The sequence below is a fragment of the Ailuropoda melanoleuca genome, chromosome 2 (genome assembly GCF_002007445.2).
Source record: "Ailuropoda melanoleuca isolate Jingjing chromosome 2, ASM200744v2, whole genome shotgun sequence".
NCBI classification, from domain to species: Eukaryota; Metazoa; Chordata; class Mammalia; order Carnivora; family Ursidae; genus Ailuropoda; species Ailuropoda melanoleuca.
The window spans coordinates 148,971,419-148,992,618 of record NC_048219.1 but is presented as its reverse complement, the minus strand read 5'-3'; the positions used below and the strand labels follow the sequence as shown (position 1 = coordinate 148,992,618).

The window sequence follows — 21,200 nt, the reverse complement described above, 5'->3', positions numbered from 1 at the left end:
CTTTCAGAAGGAGCAATGTGATTGCCAGGTGGAAAATAGACTCTGGGCTGGAGGAGGCAATACAGGCAAAGGGGAAAGCAAAGAGATGGGTGGGAGGCTACTGAAGTGGTCTGGTGAGAGGTGTAGAGGAGAGGCTGAAAGGAGTCTCTTTTGCAGACACAGTTGACAGCATTTGCCGTGGAGTGGATGTGAGTCCCGAGACGATGAGAAGAAATAAGAATGACATCAAGGATTTTGATTACACTGTTTGCTGAGATTTGGAACATTCTGGGAGGAACAGGTTTATCATGGAAAATCATGAGTTTGGTTTTAGATACGTTATATTTCAGATAGTTATTGGACGGCTGAGTGGCGATGTCAGGTAGGCAGCTGGGCATAGAGCCTAAAGTTCAGGGGAGTGGTTGGGTCTGGTGACATCACTCAAGGAGCCCTGAATAGTTTGCAAAGCCATGGCTCTGATGCTTGTGTAGCTAGATGCTAAGGACGGAGCCCCTGAACACTTCACCCTTTAGAGCCCTGGGAGAGGACAGCTCATTAAGAGGAAAGAGTGGAATACTGCCATTACTTTCATCCTCAAGAAACATAAAGCCAATGTTTTTGACTGTCTGGCCTGTTGAAGCTTAAAAAATGGCAACTTGGCACGTGCAAAGGCCCTACGAAGTAACCATTGCCTTGGCCTATTTGCACCGGCTCTCAGTGAGCTTTTAAAATGCCAGCGAGCTCTGCGTTAATGGTCTGACAGCTGTGGAGACAAGATGCTGACTCCAATTCTGCAAGGCCACTGGCTTCCCCACTAAGGACTGCTGGGCCGAGCCACCTGAAGCCTGCGTGGGAGTTAGCTGCAGCTGCACTCCTGCCCCGAGAAACAGCTCTGTGCCATCAGATCAAACAGAGGCTCTTCCCTGCTTTGCTTGGAAGCTTAGGTATTTGTTTTCGGAGCATTAAACAGTAAGAGTCCCAGCTTAACCGACACACAGGCGCTTTATGTTTGAAAGGGATTTGGCTAGGCCTCCAGTCTCCCTCCCGGGGTGGTTGTGTGAAATCCAAGTTTGAGCCAAAAACCTTGAGACAGTCCTGCTACCATGAGCTCTTCTGCCTGGCTCTGCAGTGTGAACAGAAGTGCAGAATGGGTAGTGCTGGCCTATCTGAAGTCACCGGGTGGGAACGAGCGCCCTGGAACAAGAACTCACTACTCTACAGATTTAATTTGCTCTTTCATTCCTCACCCCTAACTTCTTCTCAATACAACTATTCTGACCTTCTAAAAAGGCTGCTGATTTACCTCCCACTATGCTCCTCTTCCGGAGAACTCAGTTTCTTCCAATTTGTCAGCTCCCTGTTAATCCACCGCTTGGAGCAGTGATTCCCAGGCCTAGCTGAAAGCTGGAATCATCTGGGGAGGTTTAAAACTCTAAAGGCTTGGTCCCATCCCCAGAGATTCCAATTTCATTGTCTTCAAGTGTAGCCTGGGCATCTGGATTTTTTTTTTAAAACTCCCCGGGGAACTCTAATGTGCAGCCATGATTGAGAACCACTGGCCTCCAGACCCTCGGTGTTTTCCAAATTAACCATCAGCCAACTTCATGGCTCTCCACTATCCGAAGAAAGTGAGGGATGAACTCCTCCGGGCCCTCTCCATTTCCAGGTGACACTACATCGCTGCCCTTGCCTTCAAGAGAACCAGGCCTGCTGCTTGTAATCTCCCTCCAGGGAATGCCAGATCCAGGCAAAGACAAGACTGCACCCGGGGAGATCTTTGGGGAAAGTAGGACCCTCAATAATGACAGCACGAAGGCACCTTTTAATTTTTTTTTCATTTCAGGGTAGTTAAGGTACATGGTCATTTTCGTTTCAGGTGTACAATATAGTGATTCAAGAATTCTGTACATTAGTGCTCGTCATGATACGGCGCCTTCTTTTAATACTGTGTTTGTCAGGTGAGAATTTGGCAATGCAAACCGGAGACTTCACTTTGGCTTTCGCTCAGGGCTTTTGGGAAACGCGCCCTCGTCCCAGGTGCAGAAAGTCCGCTAACAATTGAGGGCGTGCCAGCAAGGTTATTGAGCCAGGCCTCCGCCTTCCGAGGGAGCCCACGCGGAAGGAGGTGGAAAAACAGAGGCCCTGGCAACCTGAAGTGTGTCCTGCAGACCAGGGCGTGGGCGTCTCCATCAGCCCCGAGCTTCTTAGAAATACAGTATTTTGGGCCTCATCCCAGACCGCTTCAGTAATAATCTGCATTTTAATGAGACGTCCCCCGAGTAAGTAAAAGTTTGAGAAGAGCTGGTTTATCGAACTGTGGGTAGCGCAGTACACTAAATCCTACTGAATACTAGGGTTTGGCGCAGGGAGCCCCTTTCTCCTCTTCCCCGACGGGGGTCTTTTTGCAGTGAGTGGCAGAGACCCGCGGCCGGCGGGTCAACGTGCAGGACCCGGTCAGGGCGGCCCCGCCTGCCCGCCCCGCCCCCCTCCTGGTCTCTGCCCTGCGCGCGGTTGCTGTGGCAGCGCCGGACGCAGCTCGAGCAGTGGCTGCTGCGGCCTCCACCTCCTCCTCAAAGGCCTCCCCAGATCCTGGACTCCGGCTTAGCTAGCGTCTCCGCCATGCCCCGGAGGAGGCGCGGAGGCCGGGTGTGCGCCCTGGAGGGCGGCCGGGAGGAAGAAGCGCCCCCGGCGGCGGCCGCTGTGCCCTCGGCGCTGTGGGCGTCCCAGCTACAGCCGGAGGCGGCGGCCGGGCAGATTCTGCTTCGGGGCATCTTCGAGATCGGGAGGAGCAGCTGCGACGTGGTGCTGAGCGAGCGGGCCCTGAGGTGGTGGCCCATCCAACCCGAGCGCCCCGCGGGTGAGTGGTCCCGGCCCCTTCGCCTCCAGCTGCGCCTCCACCCTCTCCTCGTCCTCCACCTTCCACCCGGGCGCTGCCACTCGCTTCTCCCCAAGCTCCTCCTCTCCCAGCGTCCTGACGCCACCGCCCCCTCCTTCCCCATTGCCGAGAACCTTATCTACCCCCAGGGGCCTCGCGCTGCCTGCAGCCGCTTGCCTGGCTTCCCGCCTCCGGGTGCGTTCCCTGGAGCAAAGTCACACTCAGCTTCAGTTTCCAGACGCAGAAGGAAGGAACTGAGGCCCTGAGGGGCGGTGTTTTCCAAACTGCGGGAAGGTCCTCGCCTTCCCTCCAAGTTTGGGTTGTGATTTGTCAGCTTCTGCCGGTACGCTGAAAGTATAAGCCTTTTACAGAGTGCTCACCACGTGCGTTCCGAATCCACTTCTCATTTTGCTGACTTCTGAAAACAGCGCCCCCAAACCCCCCCTTTTGGACTCTCTGGACTTCTCCTTCCCTCTCATTCCTTGCCATTGTCTAGAATCAAGGGTTCTAAGGCTTAGTCTAGAAACTGTTGATCTGTAATGTTAACTTTAAAATCCTCGCCGTGCTGCTTACTTGCATTTGCCATTTCTGGAGTTATTTAGAAATGTTACAGTGCCATATGTACAATAGCACTCTTTCAAGTCTTAGTCTAGAGATGATTTCTTGAAAATCTTGGGACGTGACACTGTCTCTCCTCGCTGAATACCAGCTTAAGAGAACTAAAAATAATGGCTTCCTGGGTTCAAAACCAGCCACCCGGTACTAGTATTATAGAAACCTGCTACTGTTTGCAAGTGTCTCCTGCAGAAAGCTAACGAAATGCAGCTGACTCCTCAGGGACTTCGCCTGGCTCAGTGTGAGTTCTGTCTCAGCGGAATCCGCCATGCGCGCTCACTTATACTTTAATTAAAATGTTTTCAGGTGTTTTGAAANTGGGGCGCCTGGGTGGCTCAGTCGTTAAGCATTTTGCCTTCAGCTCAGCACGTGATCCTGGAGTTCTGGGATCGAGCCCCACATCAGGCTCCTCCGTTGGAAGCCTGCTTCTTTCTCTCCCACTCCCCCTGCTTGTGTTCCCTCTCTCGCTGGCTGTCTCTATCTCTGTCAAATAAATAAATAAATAAATAAATAAATAAAATCTTTAAAAAAAAAAAAAATGTTTTCAGGTGTTTTGAAAACCAAGGTAGACTATTTTATTGAAGCTCTGAGTTAAAAGCTAAGGATATGGACGTAGAATTTTGTTAAGTTTTTAAGTCAGTTTGAATTTGGGAGGTTATAGAAATTATATAGAGTTTAGCCTGACAAGAGCCAGTTTTACCTGCAGTGAAGGTGAAATACTGCAGAATTAAAATGAGACCTTGCTCGCTGAGAGAGCGTGCAGACTGGTGTTGCAGTGCCTGGTGTTGCAGTGCCAGTACGCAAAAAGGCAAATAATGACACGAGGAAGGAAATGTTTTAAATTGAGTGGGGATGGAGGAAAAGTAGGCTTACTTACTGTTCCTGGAAGTAGAGTTTAAAAACTAAAGGTTGAAAGTTTTTTTGTATTTTTTTTAAATTTTGCTCTAAAACCCCCTTTCTTTCATCCAGGTGTATTTTTTCTTAACATCTAGTGTGCAAACCTCTTTAGGCCCTTAAAATTGGAAGTTCAGAATCCTGGCAGCTTCATAAGAACTTCTATTTATAGTAGAAACGGATGTTTTACTTAGTACCTTTTCTTCTCCCGCTCAGTTTACTAAGAGATAAGTTCAAATGTGAGAAAGAATCTCTGATGTGGAATTAGTTGAGATGTGAGTGCTGAAACACCAGTGAAATTGGTCCAGATAATAGAGGAAGAGCTATATCAAGGTTCCCATACTTGGGAGGCCATGGTGTGGAAAGATGTAGTGGGGGAGACCATGTCCACTGCTCCTTGTCCAGTGACTGGCTATTCCAGGAAAGGGTGTGGTGGGGTGGAGTCACTGGGCATTATTAGATCATACATAGAAAACAGTTGCAAGACTACTCAGTTTTTTAAACCTCACAATGCCTTTGTAGTTTTTAAAAGTAGGTATTTTTTAGAGCAGTTTTAGGTTCCCTGCAAACTTGAGCAGGAGGTAGAGATTTCCCATATGTCCTCTGCCCCCCCCCCCCACATTCACAGCTTCCCCCCTTATCCACATTCCTCAGAGTGGTACATTTGTTACGGTTCATGAACCTACATGAACCCATCATTACCCAGAGAACCCATAGTGTACATTAGGGTTCACTCTTAATGTTGTGCATTCAGTGGGTTTTGACAAATTTATAATGTGTGTCTTCAGGTTCTCCAGAGAAACGGAAAACTTTGGCTATAGTTTTGAGGAGATCTACTGTGGGATCATGGAGGCTGAGCTGTGCCACTGTATGCCATCTGCAAGCTGGAGAACGAGCAAAGCCAGTGGTAGAATTCAGACCAAATCTGAAGGCCTGAGAAGCAGGGGAGCTGAGGGTGTAACTCTCAGACTAGAATCTAGATGGCGGGGGAAGATGTTCAGAACATCTGTTTTACTGTCAGTACCTTGAAGAGTGACACATAAACAATTGTTGAATGAATTTGCTAACTGGTCTCATGAACTTTAGTTTTGCCTATTGCATTGTACCATTTATTACACTGCTACTTAACAGTGAGTTTTCATCACCTGCAGGAGTATCCCCTCCATTTTTGTTAAAAGTATAGGAACTCTCCAAAAAAAAATTCTCAAACTAGTGTTGACCTACTGCTCCACTGTGGGTGTCTTGGCTAGAAGGTTCCGTCCTGCTCTGATGCAGGGTGGTAAGCATACCAGGGCATAGATTGACCAGGATGCCACCATTACAATGTAAAGTATGTGCACAAAAAGGCATCATCTTTTCAGAAAATGTTGCTGATTATCTGGATTGTTACCTAATGACTTTTCTATTGGAATTTAAAAATTTGGCCATTTTACTTGTGGAATCATGAGTTTACTCATGTGAACATAAAGTAATTACCCAGTTAGCTATGACCTAGAAAGGAACAAAATCCTGAAGAAAGGGAAGAGGGATCAGGTGAGTTCTGAGGCCAAATAAGTCTGGGTTATGGGACCCTGTCTAGGCAAAGCAGATTAAGGGTAGTGCCACAGTGTGGGCAGCCCCAACACAGTGTCTGGAACTGGGGGAGGGGGGGAAGGGGTCAGAAACTAAGAGTGCACAGGAAAGGGGACATGGGCAGATGTGTTAGACAAATTTGTGTATTTTATAACAGCCCTTGTGCTGTTGCTGGGTCTGATACATTCAGAGTTCAAGGTTTTCAAAAGCATCACCGATTGCCTGTTGGCATTGTTCTAAATCTCAGCCCATTACAAACTTCTAGGCATGTTTGCTTAGCAAGTAGTAAGCTTTTTTTTTTTTAATTTTTTAAATAACTTTTATTTTGTTATATTAGTCACCATACAGTACATCCCCAGTGCAAGTAGTAAGCTTTTACTTGAAATGTTCAATTAAAGCAGAAGCTATAAGCATTTTTGTGCATTCCCCAAAGCCGGATCTGCCTGCTTACTGTGTGACCGGTGGGGTCACGTTTTACCGTAAAAGAAAAGCTACTGGTGGGGAGAGTTAGTAATGGGTAGGATTAGGCTGCATTAAGCTCAAATTTTTAATAGAGTTAAGAATGATCAACTTAGGAATTTCTGTGACAGGAATACCCAATGCCCACAAATCTCTGCCTTTTCACCCTGGAAACTTCACCATTTACTAATGGATAGCACCCTGATGTCTGAAAACCATGATGGGATCTTTTATAGGTCCCCTGCTCCAGCGGTATGTCCTCTCCTGCCTGGTGTAGGAACATTTTCAGGAGTGGGCACCAACGGACCTGCCGTCTTGTCCTGTGACTAACGGGACTGTAATTGACTTGGGGCAAGTGATTTAACCCCACTTAGTTTCTTCACCTGCAGGTTGAGACATTTACATTACTGTTGACCCTTGAACAACTTGACTTGGAACTGCACAGCTCTACTTACACATGAGGTGTTTTGTGTTTTTGTTTTTGATAAATGTGGTACAGTAGTATAAATGTTAAGAATCTTAAAAGATATTTTTCCTATAGCTTACTTTATTGTAAGAATACAGTATATAATACATTTAACACACAAAGTATGTGTCAATTGACTTCATGTTATTGGGAAGGTTGCTGGTCAACAGTAGGCTATTAAGTTTTGGGCGAGTCAAGAGTTACATGTGGATTTTTGACTGCACGTGGGTCCGCACCCCCAACCCCTGCATTATTTGTCAACTGTATATAATCATCGAAAATCATCAACTCTGAAGTTGCTTTTTTTTTTTTTAAAGATTTTATTTATTTATTTGACAGAGCCAGGGAGAGAGGGATCACAAGCAGGGGGAGTGGGAGAGGAAGAAGCAGGCTCCTAGTGGAGGAGCCTGATGTGGGGCTCGATCCCAGATGAAGGGGATCACGCCCTGAGCCGAAGGCAGATGCTTAACAACTGCGCCACCCAGGTGCCCCTCTGAAGTTGCTTTTTAAAGAACATACCTATTTTCGTAGACTTCAGGTGTTAGGACATCATAAGTCTCAGGTTTGAATGATCAGTGGGGTCCACCGCCTGCTGCCTGTGGAGGAGCTGGATCTTACAGAAGGAGCTGCTCAACCCTCACGAATTTCTAATTAGAAGAAACACGTGGGAAGTAAAGGCCCCTTCTTACCGTTCCCCAGCTTCAGGGCATAGGGCGAGAGGTGGACGGTCATCTTAGCCCCGGGCCTGTCTTTGGAAAGGAAGACACCATTTTCTGATGGAAAAATGTTGGTCAAGGCAAGCCATCAGCACATTTTTTTAATGATGAACAAAAGGACTAGCTTATCCTTGATTTCATTTACGGTATCTTTTAAGCAAATTCGAGGGCAAGGATTTTATAATATGTCTGATTAGCATCTGAATATTATGTTTTAAATGCGGAAAAAATGAGAGTTTCAAATCTTTGAGCTTAAAATTCTCTATTTCTCATGGACTAACTACTTCAGGTTACAAAATTTCATGATCTGTTTTACCAAAGGCTTATTCCTACCCCAACTCCGAGCTCAGTTGAATTAGAGCAGTAATCAGAAAATGTGAGAAAGCTGGGCTTCAAAATAAGGTTTGGAAAGTGTTTCTTTTATGAGCATTAAAATGATTAGCTTTACATATATAAACATTTGCTGGAAACTTACCGATGTGAAAAGTAATGTGGAAAAATGTGAAAATGAGAAAAAATAATTTAAAAACAACAAGAGTTAATGGTTGTTTGGGACTTAGCAGAGCTGAGCTGGGTGCATTCTAAGTATTAATCTGGCTAGGCTGTTTGGGAACAGATGTACGTGAAACAGATCCCAGTCTTCTGTTGTGTATATCCAAAGTGAGACATCTGTCAGTGGACCTTGTGGTCAGAAATAATGGAAGCAGGGGTTAAACCCCAAAATGACCTGTTGTGTGAATTATTGAAGCATTAATTACTCAGTAAAACAGGCTTTGATTTATGAGTCTACATATTAAGAAAATGCTTCTTTTAAAAAATGGTCAGTTTGTTCCTAAGATGTCAAATTTGGAGGAATTTTAAAAAGATGGGTATGAAAAATCAAGTTCACTAAGGAACTGCATGGACTGTTGATGAAGATTTTTAAAATGCTTTGAAAGGTCTGTTAACCTATTATGTAAATATTAAATAGTCCTATTGTATAAAGGCTTCTCATTAAAGTAAGTTGGTCCACACAGAAAAACAAATGTATGGTCAATCTCTAAAGCACGACTGTTGAATTGAACTTTCTATGGTGATGGGATATTCTGTGTCTGAACTGTCCAGTGCCATTGTCACCAGCCACACATGGCTAGTATACTTGAAATGTGGCTAGTGTGGCTGAGTAACTGAATTTTTAATTCTAATTAAAATTAATAGCCACAAATGGCTAGTGGTGATCACATTGGTTAATGGGGCTCTAATGCATCCAGAGTTGAAATTATTGATTTCCTTTATTCCTAAGGGGTCAGTTTTAATATTTACTTCTCTAGGAAGGTGCGGTTTTCAGATCTTCATGTAGAACTGACATGCTCCGGCAGCCTGAGATGCCAATTTAAAGACAAAGCCACTGAGTCCAGAGATAGCAAAGTCCTTTAACATATTTTGTGATTAAAAAAAAAAAGCTTTTGTTATTGCAAAGTAATGGGTTGATCGTAAAGTTGAAATCTGGTCTATAAAAAATGGATTGTATTATTCCTCATGGTCATTGTGATTTACTTGAACTGAGATTTGGCAAACTTAATCTGTTTCTTACTATAGAAATAGTATATAAGAAATAACTGTCCTAGCCTGTGTACCCCAACTCCCTGAGAGTCTCCGTATTAATGTTACTCCTCAACCATTTAGAACCCTGATCTACTCTTGTGTCCCCCTTCTTTTTGCCCTCCCCCACATGGGGATCTTTGGGGCTGGAACTGGCACATAGATATCTTCATAGAAGTGGGGAACAGTACTTGTGCTGAAGCCAAGGGACTTAGAGTCCAATGTCTGGATCAAGGTCAGTAACCCGAGAGGTGGATCCAGTTGAGACTGTGTGAAGCAGGAGGACCTGAAGTGAGTTGCAGAAGTTTAAGCATGAAGCTGAAGAATCAACGAGCCATGGTGGTAGATGATGGGATTGATGGGCAGGCTGGATACACAGGAGGATGCTATCGGCCTGGACTGGGCATTTTTGTGCTCTGTGACTTGGGAAAGTGGACCATCCTTGTCGAAAGGGCTAGGGAGTGTAGTAGACATAATTCAGTGTGATCTCAGTACTGCAGTACTCATGCTGAACTTTATTGTCTATCCTGCTGAGCCTGTTACTTGACTAGGTCATTAGATCAAATTTCAAATATTGACAGATCTACAAACATCAGTCCTCATCATGGGCTTCTAGAAGTCTTACATATGACCATATCCTGCCCGAGGTTTAGAAGAACTGTGCCAAAGATGGGGGTGTCATACGTGCTGGGCAAGTGGTATCTGGTTGTGTGTGTAAAGAGGGGATTCTTAGTAGCCATAGCTCCTCATATGCTCTTAAGTTTTCCAAAATCAGTATGTGATGAAAGCGGTAAAAGGAAAGAGAGATAAATCGAGTGCGAAGCGAATTAAATTTTCTGCTAACTTTTGGCGTGTGAACCGGAAGTTGAGGATTTCAGTGTGGTAAATGGCTGACTCAAGAAGCGGGGAGGCAGGCAGGTATGCATACCAAAAAAAAAAAAAAAAAAAAAAAATTGGCATACTGCTATGGACTTATGGTAAGCCTAAAGATAAGCCTAAAATAATGTACCAGTGGGCATCAGGGAATTCCTATGTACATTCCAGGATTTTAATCAGAAACAGTGTTCTGGGAACTACTGCTACACAACAGTGTCCAGTGTTTGAAAACACTGAACGTTTATTGATGTTTACTCTGCCGAGTCCCGTGCCAAGTATCTTATCTTGTTTAATCTTACCAGCAAGATTATGTAGTCTAGGTAGGATTTTTATCCCTAGGGCCCAGAGATGTTAAATAACTTGTCCAAGGTCATACTAGCAATGGAGTTCAAAGCCAAGCATTCTGATGGGTGAGCCCATACTGTGCCGTTAGGTTCTGCTGCTTCCTGGATCAAGCAAAAAGGAATTCCCCCTAATGCTGTCAGGAGTCTGCCTTGTGTGTGAGTGAGCACCATGCCCCAAACAAAAACAAAAAACTTTTTAATACAGTAATATCCTCAGATTTCTTTCAGGCCTTTAAGACCATTCTACCATGGAAATCACTTTCTTCCCCGGGTACTTCCATTTCTGAGTACATGATGAAAGAGAAATGGGAATTTTTACAGTAAAAAACAACAACAAAAAACCCCCAATATTTTATTATCAAAAACCTCAAACATAGCCAAATGTAGGAAGAATAATAGAAGCCTTCACCTACAACCCAGTGAAGGGCGACACTCTATGTAACACATTGGACTTGAAATTGTTTAAACTCAGTCCTGTTTCATCTATGCCTTGGCTCTTTCCCTTATTTCTCCAGAATAGTTGGAAGCAATTCCTAGACCTTCTAAATTGCATCTATAAACATCACAGCATGTATCTCTAGGAGATGAGGATTTAAAAAATAGGCATAGTATCATCACAAAACTGTTCCAATTTAAAATAATCCCCTATATCCTTAAATATCCAGTCAGTGTTCATTGTCTCCTGATTGTTCCTCTCTCAAAAGAAATCAACATGGGGAAATAAGGTCCATTTTGCAGTTGGTTGCTGGGTTTTTAATATTTTTTAATCCATAGATTCCCCTTTTTTTTTTCCTTGCAAATTTTTTTTTCTGAACAAACTGAATTTGTCTGGCCTGTTGTTTCCCATAGGAATATGAGAAGTTTACTGGGGGCACGTGTCTGTGAAAGATAAAAGTAGGGGGGGACCGATCAGGAGGGATACCCTTGTGACTTTGAGGCCAATCTGACAGCTGTAAGGTGGGGCTAAAGCAGGCAGGGACAGGGAGAGCCTCAGCCCATGATGCATGTCTGGTCAAGTCTTTGCTTACCTATGCTGAGATCTGGGGGAAAAGACTTCCCATTAGGAATCCCGCCTTGGGCAGAAATGGCCAAACCTCAGCTGTGTTTAGTCATGGGAATAGCGTGACCTCAGCAGCAAAGTTGAGGTGGAGCCTGACTCTTCAGATAGGTCATCAGCTAAGCGCCCTCCTTGCTGCAGAAAGGAAAGTTCTTCCTCAAAAGGAGATGACAGCAGCCATAGTGACAAATGAGCTTTATTATGGTTGTTATGAACTTAGGTATTTAAACATATGAAATAGGTTTCAGTTTACGGCAATGACAGTTCTTACTAATTCTCAAATTGTCCTAATCCTGGAGTTTGGGATGAATGGGAACTCCTTCAAGCTGACTTCTAAGTCCCCTTGACATTCCCTCAGCTGTCTCTGGTCATTTCCTTGCTCTCTGGGATGGCATGTCATGCCTCAGACATGGCACCAACCTGATCATCAAGGAAGCTTAGTTTTATTGGGTAGTGGTATTTAGACACCACAATTTGTGCACCAGTTGTGTTCGTTGCCAATATTTCCCTTATATGGGCCTGTTTTCCGATTTTTTCAGAAAACAGCGAGGAAGTATGTATTTTTCTTCTAAACAAGAAAATGCGTCATGGAATTACACTTCCAGTGTAAGTTCAGGACTAAAAGGTTTTTGCTTTATCTCCTTTCTGCTATCCTTAAAATTCTGATTTTTAACTGTGACAATATCCTTGCTCATTTTATGTTATAACACCTGTAAATCATAGAGTAATAACACCAATGCCACCATTAACAGTATAACTTCCGAAAGCCATTTAAGATCATTCTGTAACTTTTTGTTGTTGCTTTTAGAGTATCTACCACTCAGGGTATATGCTATGTGTGGTCAAATCACTGTGTTTTAAAGGCACTTAAAATTATTCCTATCTGTGATAGTCTATCCTCAACTCAATGTGCAGAATTATCTGTTTAATTTTGTTTTTAATTTTGGGTGTTTTTAAAAATCAATTTTGTTTTATAATTATGTAAAAATATTTATAGGGTTCCAGAGTCAGACCTACTAAACAAACTATATTCTGGGAAGTGTAACTTTTTATCTGTGTCCTTTCTATATTTTTTCTTCCTTCCTATTATAGGTAAGCTTATTTGTCTTTTCAAATATTTGGTTAATTCATTTGAAAGTATAAGCGAGCGTGTGTGTGTGTGTGTGTGTGTGTGTGTGTGTACAGGTTTGCTTATGTGTGTATATATTCTCCTTACCAACCCCTACCTACTTTCTTAAATGAATGGGAGCCTACCATATTTTTTTTCCACTTCGATTTCTTTTTAAATTAACAATATACCTGGCATATCACTCCATAGTGAGAGTCCACGTTTGCTTTTCTATGTGCACAGTCATCTCTGCACTATAGTTTATTGAACCAGCTCTCCATTGAAGGATTTGAGTAGTTTCTAGTCATTTTTGTTTCTGAAAATAGTGGTGTAATGAAAAACCTTATGTGTCCTTTTGTATTTTTTTCAGTATGTTTTTGGAATAGATTCCTGCTGACTCAAAGAATAAATACCTACGTAATTTTTAATAGCTTTTATTTTTGAAAGCAGTTTTAGGTTCATAGCAAAATTAAGCAGAAGGTGCAAAGATGTCCCATGTACTCCCTGACTGGTTACCTAGTTTTGCTTAATATTTCCAAATTACCTCATACTGTTTTGCCTTTTTATCATTGTATGAGGGCACCTGTTTCTGTGAAGTTTCTTCAAAAGAGTATATTGTCAAAGTTTAAAAAAAAAACCCTATCTGATAGACGAGAAATTGTATTTCTCTATCGTTTTAGTTTCTGTTTTTCTCATTAAATCATTCATGCTTTTAGCTTATTTCTCCCAACATTAGGGAACACATATTACGTTCTGGGTTTTCTGAGAGACGCTGTAATCAATTTGACACGATTTCTGCTTCCAAGTATTCACAATCTGTAGGGAGACTTATTGGCAAAATTATTAGTGGCCTATTTTATGTGCAGTTGAGATATAACAGGGCATTATAATCATACATGGAAGTGATAACTTTTAGTTACAACAGAGAAAATCATTTTGTTGGGATGGGCAGAGGAGGAGGTCAGGGAAAGCTACAGAGGGATGTGAAGGTAATCTTGAAAGTATGACTAGGAATTGGCAGCACAAGGGAATAAGAAAACCATTCTACGAAAACAATAATTTTGGGGGAAAAAATTCTCAGAAGAGAATGCTTTGACCTGTTTGGAAAATCAGCGTAGGGTGTAAAGAGTGTGTGTGTAAATGAGGGAGATGATGGCGTTTTGTGATAAGTCAGTAGTTTGTATAGGGCTTTGAATGTCATGCTAGGAAGTTGGTGTCTCAACCTAAGAGTTGAGTAAGGGGTAGCAAAGTCTAAATGTCAGAGGATATCAAGTTTTTTTTTTTTTTTTTTTTTTTTAAAGCAAGTGAGTTTGGGTTTTGAGAAGGCAGTCATCACTCCAGGATGGATTAATAATGGGCTCCACAATGAAGAGCCCATTTCAGTGGCCTGTATACTTAGTAGGAGATCCAGGAGACCGTGTGTCTGTGGCAGGGGAGATGGAGAGGGGAAGCCAGATGAAGGGATATTGTCAGAGATAGAATTTGGAGGATGTGGGGCTTGAGGGAAGGGGAAGAAACAATGATGCTGAGATTTTTAATGTGTATGATAGAATGGATAGTGGACACTGCTAAAATTCTGATAATAGCAAAATGAGAAAGTATCTTACTTGAAATGCATTGTACCATGCATCAGATATGCCAGTGACTAGCAAAACGTCCAAACAGAAGGGAAATTGAAAGCTTGAAAAATGTATAAGCTGGAGAAATGGCTCCTGAAGGACTGTAAGCTGAATGCTATCAAGCTTCAGATCTGTGTTTTTCATGAGCCTTGGGCTGTCTCCTGTGTGCTGTTTCTTACTAAGTTGAGGCTACTTTAAGAAAAGAAATTAAAGCTATTTTTGGAAAACATTATAAATATTGGAAATAAAGTTATGATTTTTGTACAGCCATATTTAGGTATTACTGAAATTTTAAAAATCAATGAAATTATTTTAAACACATCAATTTTTACATATAGAAAAATTTTATGTATGATTTTAAACTCAGAAAAAATTCATTTCCTAAAATCAGTTTTTTTGTTTAATACAAATAATATCCTAAATTTTTTAAGTGTACTGAACGTTACACATAATTCAAAGTACTTTCTATGTCCATCTGTGCAGAAAGAATAAGATCAATAAAATTGAGCAACTGTTGACATGTATTGTTTCCTTATTTTAGGCATGTTTTCATGTATTAAAAGTGTAAAGGGAAGATAGTGTATGTTTTGTTGTCGTTATATAGATAGAAACTTATTATATTTAAAATCTTGGATGTAATGCATTTTTAAAGTCCCATTCATAACCCACTTATTTTAGATAATTTAAATACTTAGGGTAAATGAAAAAATATACATTTTTATCATGGGATTTGATTTGTAATAAGTTCTTACTTTAAAAGTAGAAATTTTTCTCTAAAAATCCTATTTCCATTTCTTAGAATTAGCATTTTTCATATTTGGGGGAAAATGTCTTGGTATTCTAGCTTCTGAATTAAAGACAAATCTATCATTTTCGAGGTTGTTTGTATGTTTTACACTGGGGTCAAACCTACTCTGTCACTGACTTCATGCCTTCGAAATATCTTAAGGGCGAACCTAATTTTACCCAAATCGTCTTGATACTTAACACTTTGTGAGGTGCGTGCCAGACTCATTTTTCCATGCAGAAGCACTGGATGCAAAATACATTGAATGCAATTCAGTGCAAAATGCATTGAAATTCTAAGGGCTTTTTCAAATGTAACTCTCCTACAGTATAATGTGAATCCCAACAATGAATGCAAAAAGTTGTGGAATGCCTTTCGGCTTTGACTTTTCAAAGACCTTTAGTCAGTAACAATTAGCATCCATTGTGTACACCGTACATTTTGGGCTCATATGACTAGTTCCAAAGAACTATCCTAGAAGATCTCAGACTTCCGAGGTTGAAGCTGATAATACACTTACTAAATTATTTGCAGCTTTCCATTTTAGTAATGGCCTAGCAGTTACCAGTTACTTACATACTGAGTATAGGACACCAGGCTGAACCATGGATTTGAATGGAAGAATTCCTGTTCATATCCTAAACTAATCAAGTATTACCATAAGCTTTGAAAACAACCGCTATCTTCACCATTATTCTTAGGTAGCCTGAAGAAATCAGAAAACCCATGTCGGAGGCTCCTATAAAAACTTTAATGTTCTTATTTGGTTAATATTCTGCCTTTGTAAGAGTCTCCATAAAATCAGTTAAATGCAAACTCTGAAAATTCAACATACTGTCTCTCATCTTCAGTTTGCTGTTAAACAATACTATGCCCTGGATATAACCTTCTAATTTTATGTTTTCACCGTAGTGAGAGCACTGGTCATTACTGCTGCCACTGATGCTCTTTTGTCTGCCGTACTGTTGCAACATAATGTGTTGTGCACTTGATACGGATATTACCATATTGCCATAAGGAGCTGCTATTATTTTAGACACCAACTGATTCCATGATAGTGTCAGATTTCTTTAACATATGCTTATGTTTTTGTACAAATGACCTCAAGAAACATCTGCTAGTTTTGTGGTGGTATCTACTGTTTCTTTTTTAGAATTTGACCTGTCAGTCACTTTTTAATGTGAATCTACAGTATTTCATTAGAGTAGGCTCACTGTCTGGGTTTTATTATGCTGTTGATATTAATAACATCTATGGCATAATTCAGAAAGAAACTGAGGCTGCCTGTGTACATTATTTTAAAAGTATCTCTTTTAACTTTTTTGTCATTGATACTTTAAATTAGAAAAGAGCCCTCTTATGGATCCTTTAGGATCTAAAATTTGGGGTCCAAAGTTGCTTTCTGATGGTCCTGATATTACTCTCTTTTTTTATGAAAGTGCGAAGTAGTTGTGGTGTATTATCGGTTAGTTCATAGCCTGTGTTGGTTGCTAATCTTTCTTAGTGTCTTCGATGGGTTTGGAAGGACAGGCAAAGGAAGAGGCAGTGAAGTTTCTATGAAGTCGTAATATGTTTGCTTTAGGATACTGGAAAAACTTCTAGAAAACATAAGCCATTGATTGTATTCTAGGTAGGATCCCTTCTTTTACTCACTTTGGTATGACCCTGAACAAAAAGCAATGACCACACATTACTATTGTCTGGCATTTTCTTTTCTGCATTCCTCTTTGTTTCTTCTGTTTATTTTTTAAGACCTAGCTATTGATTCAAAGAAAGCAATTTATGGTATTTAAAACCTCAAAATGGTATTTAAAACCTCAAAATGAACGGGCTCTGAATAGCAGTATTGGTCCATGTTTTCCAGAGGAAGATGTATAAAAGGATTTTTTCCAACCTCATTTATTAGAGGCGGTTGTCAGTAAAATTCTTACCTACACATTTTATATGAAATCTAAATCCAACAAATATATATAAGAGATACAGTCCTAATCACAGTGTATGTCTATGTTGTTCAGAGAATAGCTACACCAGCTTTTATTTTCTACTCCTCTCTTTTCCAAGCATCAGCTGTTGGTCTCCTTCAGACTCTAAGCATGTCCTCATTTATATCTCTGTGCTCATTCAGTCACCCTTGCTCCTAGGCTCTTTCTGTCCCTTGGGTGACTTATGTCATTAGGATAGCCTTCTGTTCCCTGCTTGCCATCCCTTGGCTCAGAGTGAGCGGAGGCCCTTGCCAGTTACCTGAGGTGCTGGGGCTGCTGTGGCTCAGCCTTGGCCTCTGTGACGTCCGTGTGCCTTCCACGCCAAAACGTGGTTCAGTGAGGGGCGACAGGATTACTGAAAGCTTTGGTTTCAGTGGTCAGACCTAGTGAGGCTGTGTTGAGTGCCTTGAATAGGAAAGGTAGGGGCCTTATTGTCCCTCAAGAAAGAGGGATTTCCCTCCACCTTCTGGGCCCAACACTCAACCATTTAAGTGGGCTAGTGGCCTGGACCCAATGGGTAGTGTAATTCTCTCAATTGTGGTTGAGTTTCCCTCTGGGTATGTTGGGTGTAGGACCAAGTAAAGGAAGTCTCCAGTGACTTTTCTTGCCTCTTGTAGAGCAGGCCATTTACTTTCAGTCGTAGCTTCCAGGCCTCTGTCCCCCCTTCCCTGTGCAAGACACTGGAGGAGCCATAGGGGTAGGCGATGTTCAGGAAGAATTTTCAGGTACTGAGTCTATCTGGAGTCCTATTTGAAGTAGAGAGACTACTTAGCAATTTTCTTTTAGATACTTGTTACCGCCTATGCTTTTTGTTAGTTTTTAGTGCAGGGAATTTTGTCTATGATCATGGTGGGGTGGAGGAGGGGAAACCGAATTAAACGTAGTTCCATTAACATTGTATGGTGCCTGGTATGACATCATGAACAGGTGGGCCCATAATTGTTTACTTGATGCTCTTTTCAAGAAGTCAATTATATCATGGGAAATTGAAGAATAGCAAAATTAATTTGTTGATTGCATTCTTTAGGAAATCTTGCATGCATGTTCACTAGAGAAACAAGGGGTTTCTCCCTTAAAGGACAAGGCTTTGTTTTGTTTTTTAATAAGACACACTCTTTATAATTAAAACAAAATCCTAGAGTTAAGGGATTACTGTCTTAAATAATTGGATTTCTTTCATTTGTTTTCCTGATCCGCATATATGAGAATAAATCTAATGGTGTCTTAGGATAATACATATTTCCAGATTAAATATTCTCTTAACCACTGAATTTTATTCACGTCTTTCAAAGTTTACAGATGATATAGAAAATGATGTAAGGTCAGGAACTTATTTTAGATTTGGGAAGGGCACACATACAGAAACTGGTTAAGAACAACAGTAGCTGTGGAAACACTTTTGAAAAATGATGTGTTGATTTTTGCAATAAAATATTCAAATATAAACTCATTATTTACACAATTTTCTTTAACCCTGCCTTTAAAATACTCAATTTAGTATTATGTATTATTTCAGATAAATGCTTTTCTGGGGTGGTATTTTAATGTCTGGAGGTGGTTTAGCTTAAAATGGTTAAGGTTTAAGTGATCTAGGGGAAAAGCAAAGTGTAAATGTCCAGCAGTTATTACTTTAGGAAAATTCACAGAATAAGCTCTGTTCCCCTCTCTCTCCTTTCTCTCTCTCTCTCTTTTTTTTGTCTCCACACTCCAGAGCCCTTTTCTAAGACTCTTAAATCATGTGTGAGCCTGGGAGAGGACAAACATTAGGGTGAGTGGCAAGAAGGGGGAGTATTCGGCTTGAGGCAAAGTATTCCTCCATATGGGACCTTCTTAAAACCCTTCCTTCAGCCCCTTAAATCAGAATTTGAACTCCCAGGGAGGAGGCTGTCTTAGGGGAAGCAGTAACAGGGGCTGAGGGAGTGAGGTGTGGAGGTAGCTGAAGGGCCATTTCTCTAGTTGGCTTTGATGAACCTTTGATGAACCTTTTCAAACTGACCGGTTTCTCCGCTTAATTCTGGGTCAGTCTTGACCCTAACTTTCTAGGCATCACTGTGCTCAGTCCTCCTGGGTTTGGAAGCTCAAGGAGGCACTGGCTCTAGTTCTAGTGGGAGCAAAGATATCAAGAACTTTTGGAAGATTTTCTGTTTGATGCTGCAGAAAGGCAACATGAGAAATAATTGCTAATGGTACTTTCAAATCTTACACGAATTTCTCAGTTAACTTCAGTGGTCCTCTCTGGGCCAGATTGTATCACTGGCTATTTTAATCCTCACCTAAAATAATTTAGTGTCTTCTCAGTGTAAGTCTAGCATGCTAACTGATGATAAATTAGGCAATTAAAGCTTTTTCTCCTTGGCATTAAATATTCTTCAGTATTCCCGCCTGGAAATATTGGAATATAGAAGGGATAAAAGACTCTATGATTAGTTTCTCTGCCGTATTTTGCTTGATATGGTGATGAGATGAGACAAAAGGTCACCCAGCATGTGGTATTTTGTTATGGCAGCCCTTAGCAGACCAATATACCATCCTTCCTTAAGTTTTCATTTCCTCTTTTTGCCTGTGCCCTCATGTGGTCTGCCTTCTGTGCACACAGGGAGAAAGAGAGAGTGCTGTTTCTTCCTCTTCTCATAAGGAAACCAGTTCTATCAGGTCAGGATACCACCCTTATGACCTAATTTAATCTTAATTACTCATTAAAGGCCCAGTCTTCAAAAATAGTCACACTGGGCGATTAGGGCTTCATCATATGAATTTTGGGGTGGGGGTGGGGCACAATTCAGTCCATAACAGATAGATTTACTCATTTAGCTAATTTTTTTGCAGTCCTGAAAGTATTTTATCCCCTTTCGTCCAAATTTCTATTAACAGTGCAATGCATTTTTTTTTCTTTTGTTTTTGATTTTCAGTGTAATGGTTAATGTATGGTTACTTACTTCTACGTTATATATAATACTAAGAAATAATAATTGTTAGGAGCATTGACCATATGAAAATGGTTTGGAAGGATATGTTATTTCTTTTATTTTTAAGTAGGTTTCCTCCACTCGAAATCTCTATGAACTTGGGCAATCTGATCAGTCTAAATGCAGCCCAAACAGTAATCCTTTAGTTGTATTATAGCAGCTCTCAAAAGATAGTGAAATACATTTGAGTACCACTAACACGGTCATGAGTTTGCTGACCTCCGGAACTTTTTCTGAAAATTGTGATGAACTCCTAACTTCAGTTTTTTGTCTGTGATTGCAAATGTTTGGTGAGAGATGACTGTGGCTGGTTTGTTCTCCTCATGTTCAGGGTTCATTTCAGGTTTGGTCCTAAAATCAGCATTCTCCATCTTTGTATCTTCCAGGAAAATCTTGCCCATAAATAATTATCTTGCATATGGAAAAGTTCTCAGGATTATCGGATTGTTGGGCAGCCCTGCAAGGCCATGCAGAGAAGTGATCTGGGTCAATATTGCTCTGCTTTCTTCAAGTCTCAACAATTCACTCTGGTGATGCAATCAAAATACTGACCTGCATTTGAAAGTGCGACACTGTCCTATCTGTTATCTAAATCCCCTGTGCTATTAAAGGGTGAAATACAGAAAAGAGGTCACCAGTTATTATTTTTTCTTCTGTCCTTGATAACAGGTTGCTTTGGTTGATATTGTTAGATGGTCTGCTTCTGAAAGATAACTGAAATAGAAAATTCACTAAGACTTCTATATGAAATCATAGTTAAAGATAACTCAGGATTACTGAATATTAAAAATGCTACAGCCATATTAAAATCTAAGGACTGAAAGGAGTTAATTCTACTTGGAAATATTTAAATTAGAATTAGCTTTTACTTTTGATAAATACTGCCTAAAAAAAACTCTTCTGCATATTTAAGCTTTTAATACTTGAATCATTCTCCCTAAGGCTGGCATACAAGCGTGTCCCTTACTTTGGTTTGGTAAGGCTCTGAACACGCAAAGCGACAGATGTTATACCCAGCATAATTATATGTATCCTGGAAACACATCTTTATAGAGTGGAATTGGTTCTTGGGAAAACAAAAATTTGGCAAACAAAGGGCATTAAATTGCTGATCTCAGCAGTAATTACCTGGGATAGATTATAATAATCTTGTGTAGGTGGTAACAGCATCCATGCATTGGAAAAATAATGTAATTCTAAAATACATTAGAAGGAAAATGAACTTGTGTAAACTTTAGCTCCTCTATCCTTTTAAAGAGCAGAAAAAGCCCTCAATTTCTTTCTTCTTCTTTTTTTTTTTTTTT

At 41.0% G+C, this 21,200-nt stretch overlaps 1 protein-coding gene across 1 annotated transcript in view; it reads left to right on the top strand.

Moving 5' to 3' along the window:
• The first annotated feature begins 2,492 nt into the window (after positions 1 to 2,492).
• CERKL (ceramide kinase like) overlaps positions 2,493 to 21,200 on the top strand; it is a 110,364-nt gene continuing 91,656 nt past the window's right edge. Inside the window, exon 1 of the mRNA XM_019802801.2 lies at positions 2,493 to 2,836. Coding sequence (XP_019658360.2) covers positions 2,599 to 2,836 — 238 coding nt within the window. The 5' untranslated portion in view covers positions 2,493 to 2,598. The remainder of the gene's footprint in view (positions 2,837 to 21,200) is intronic.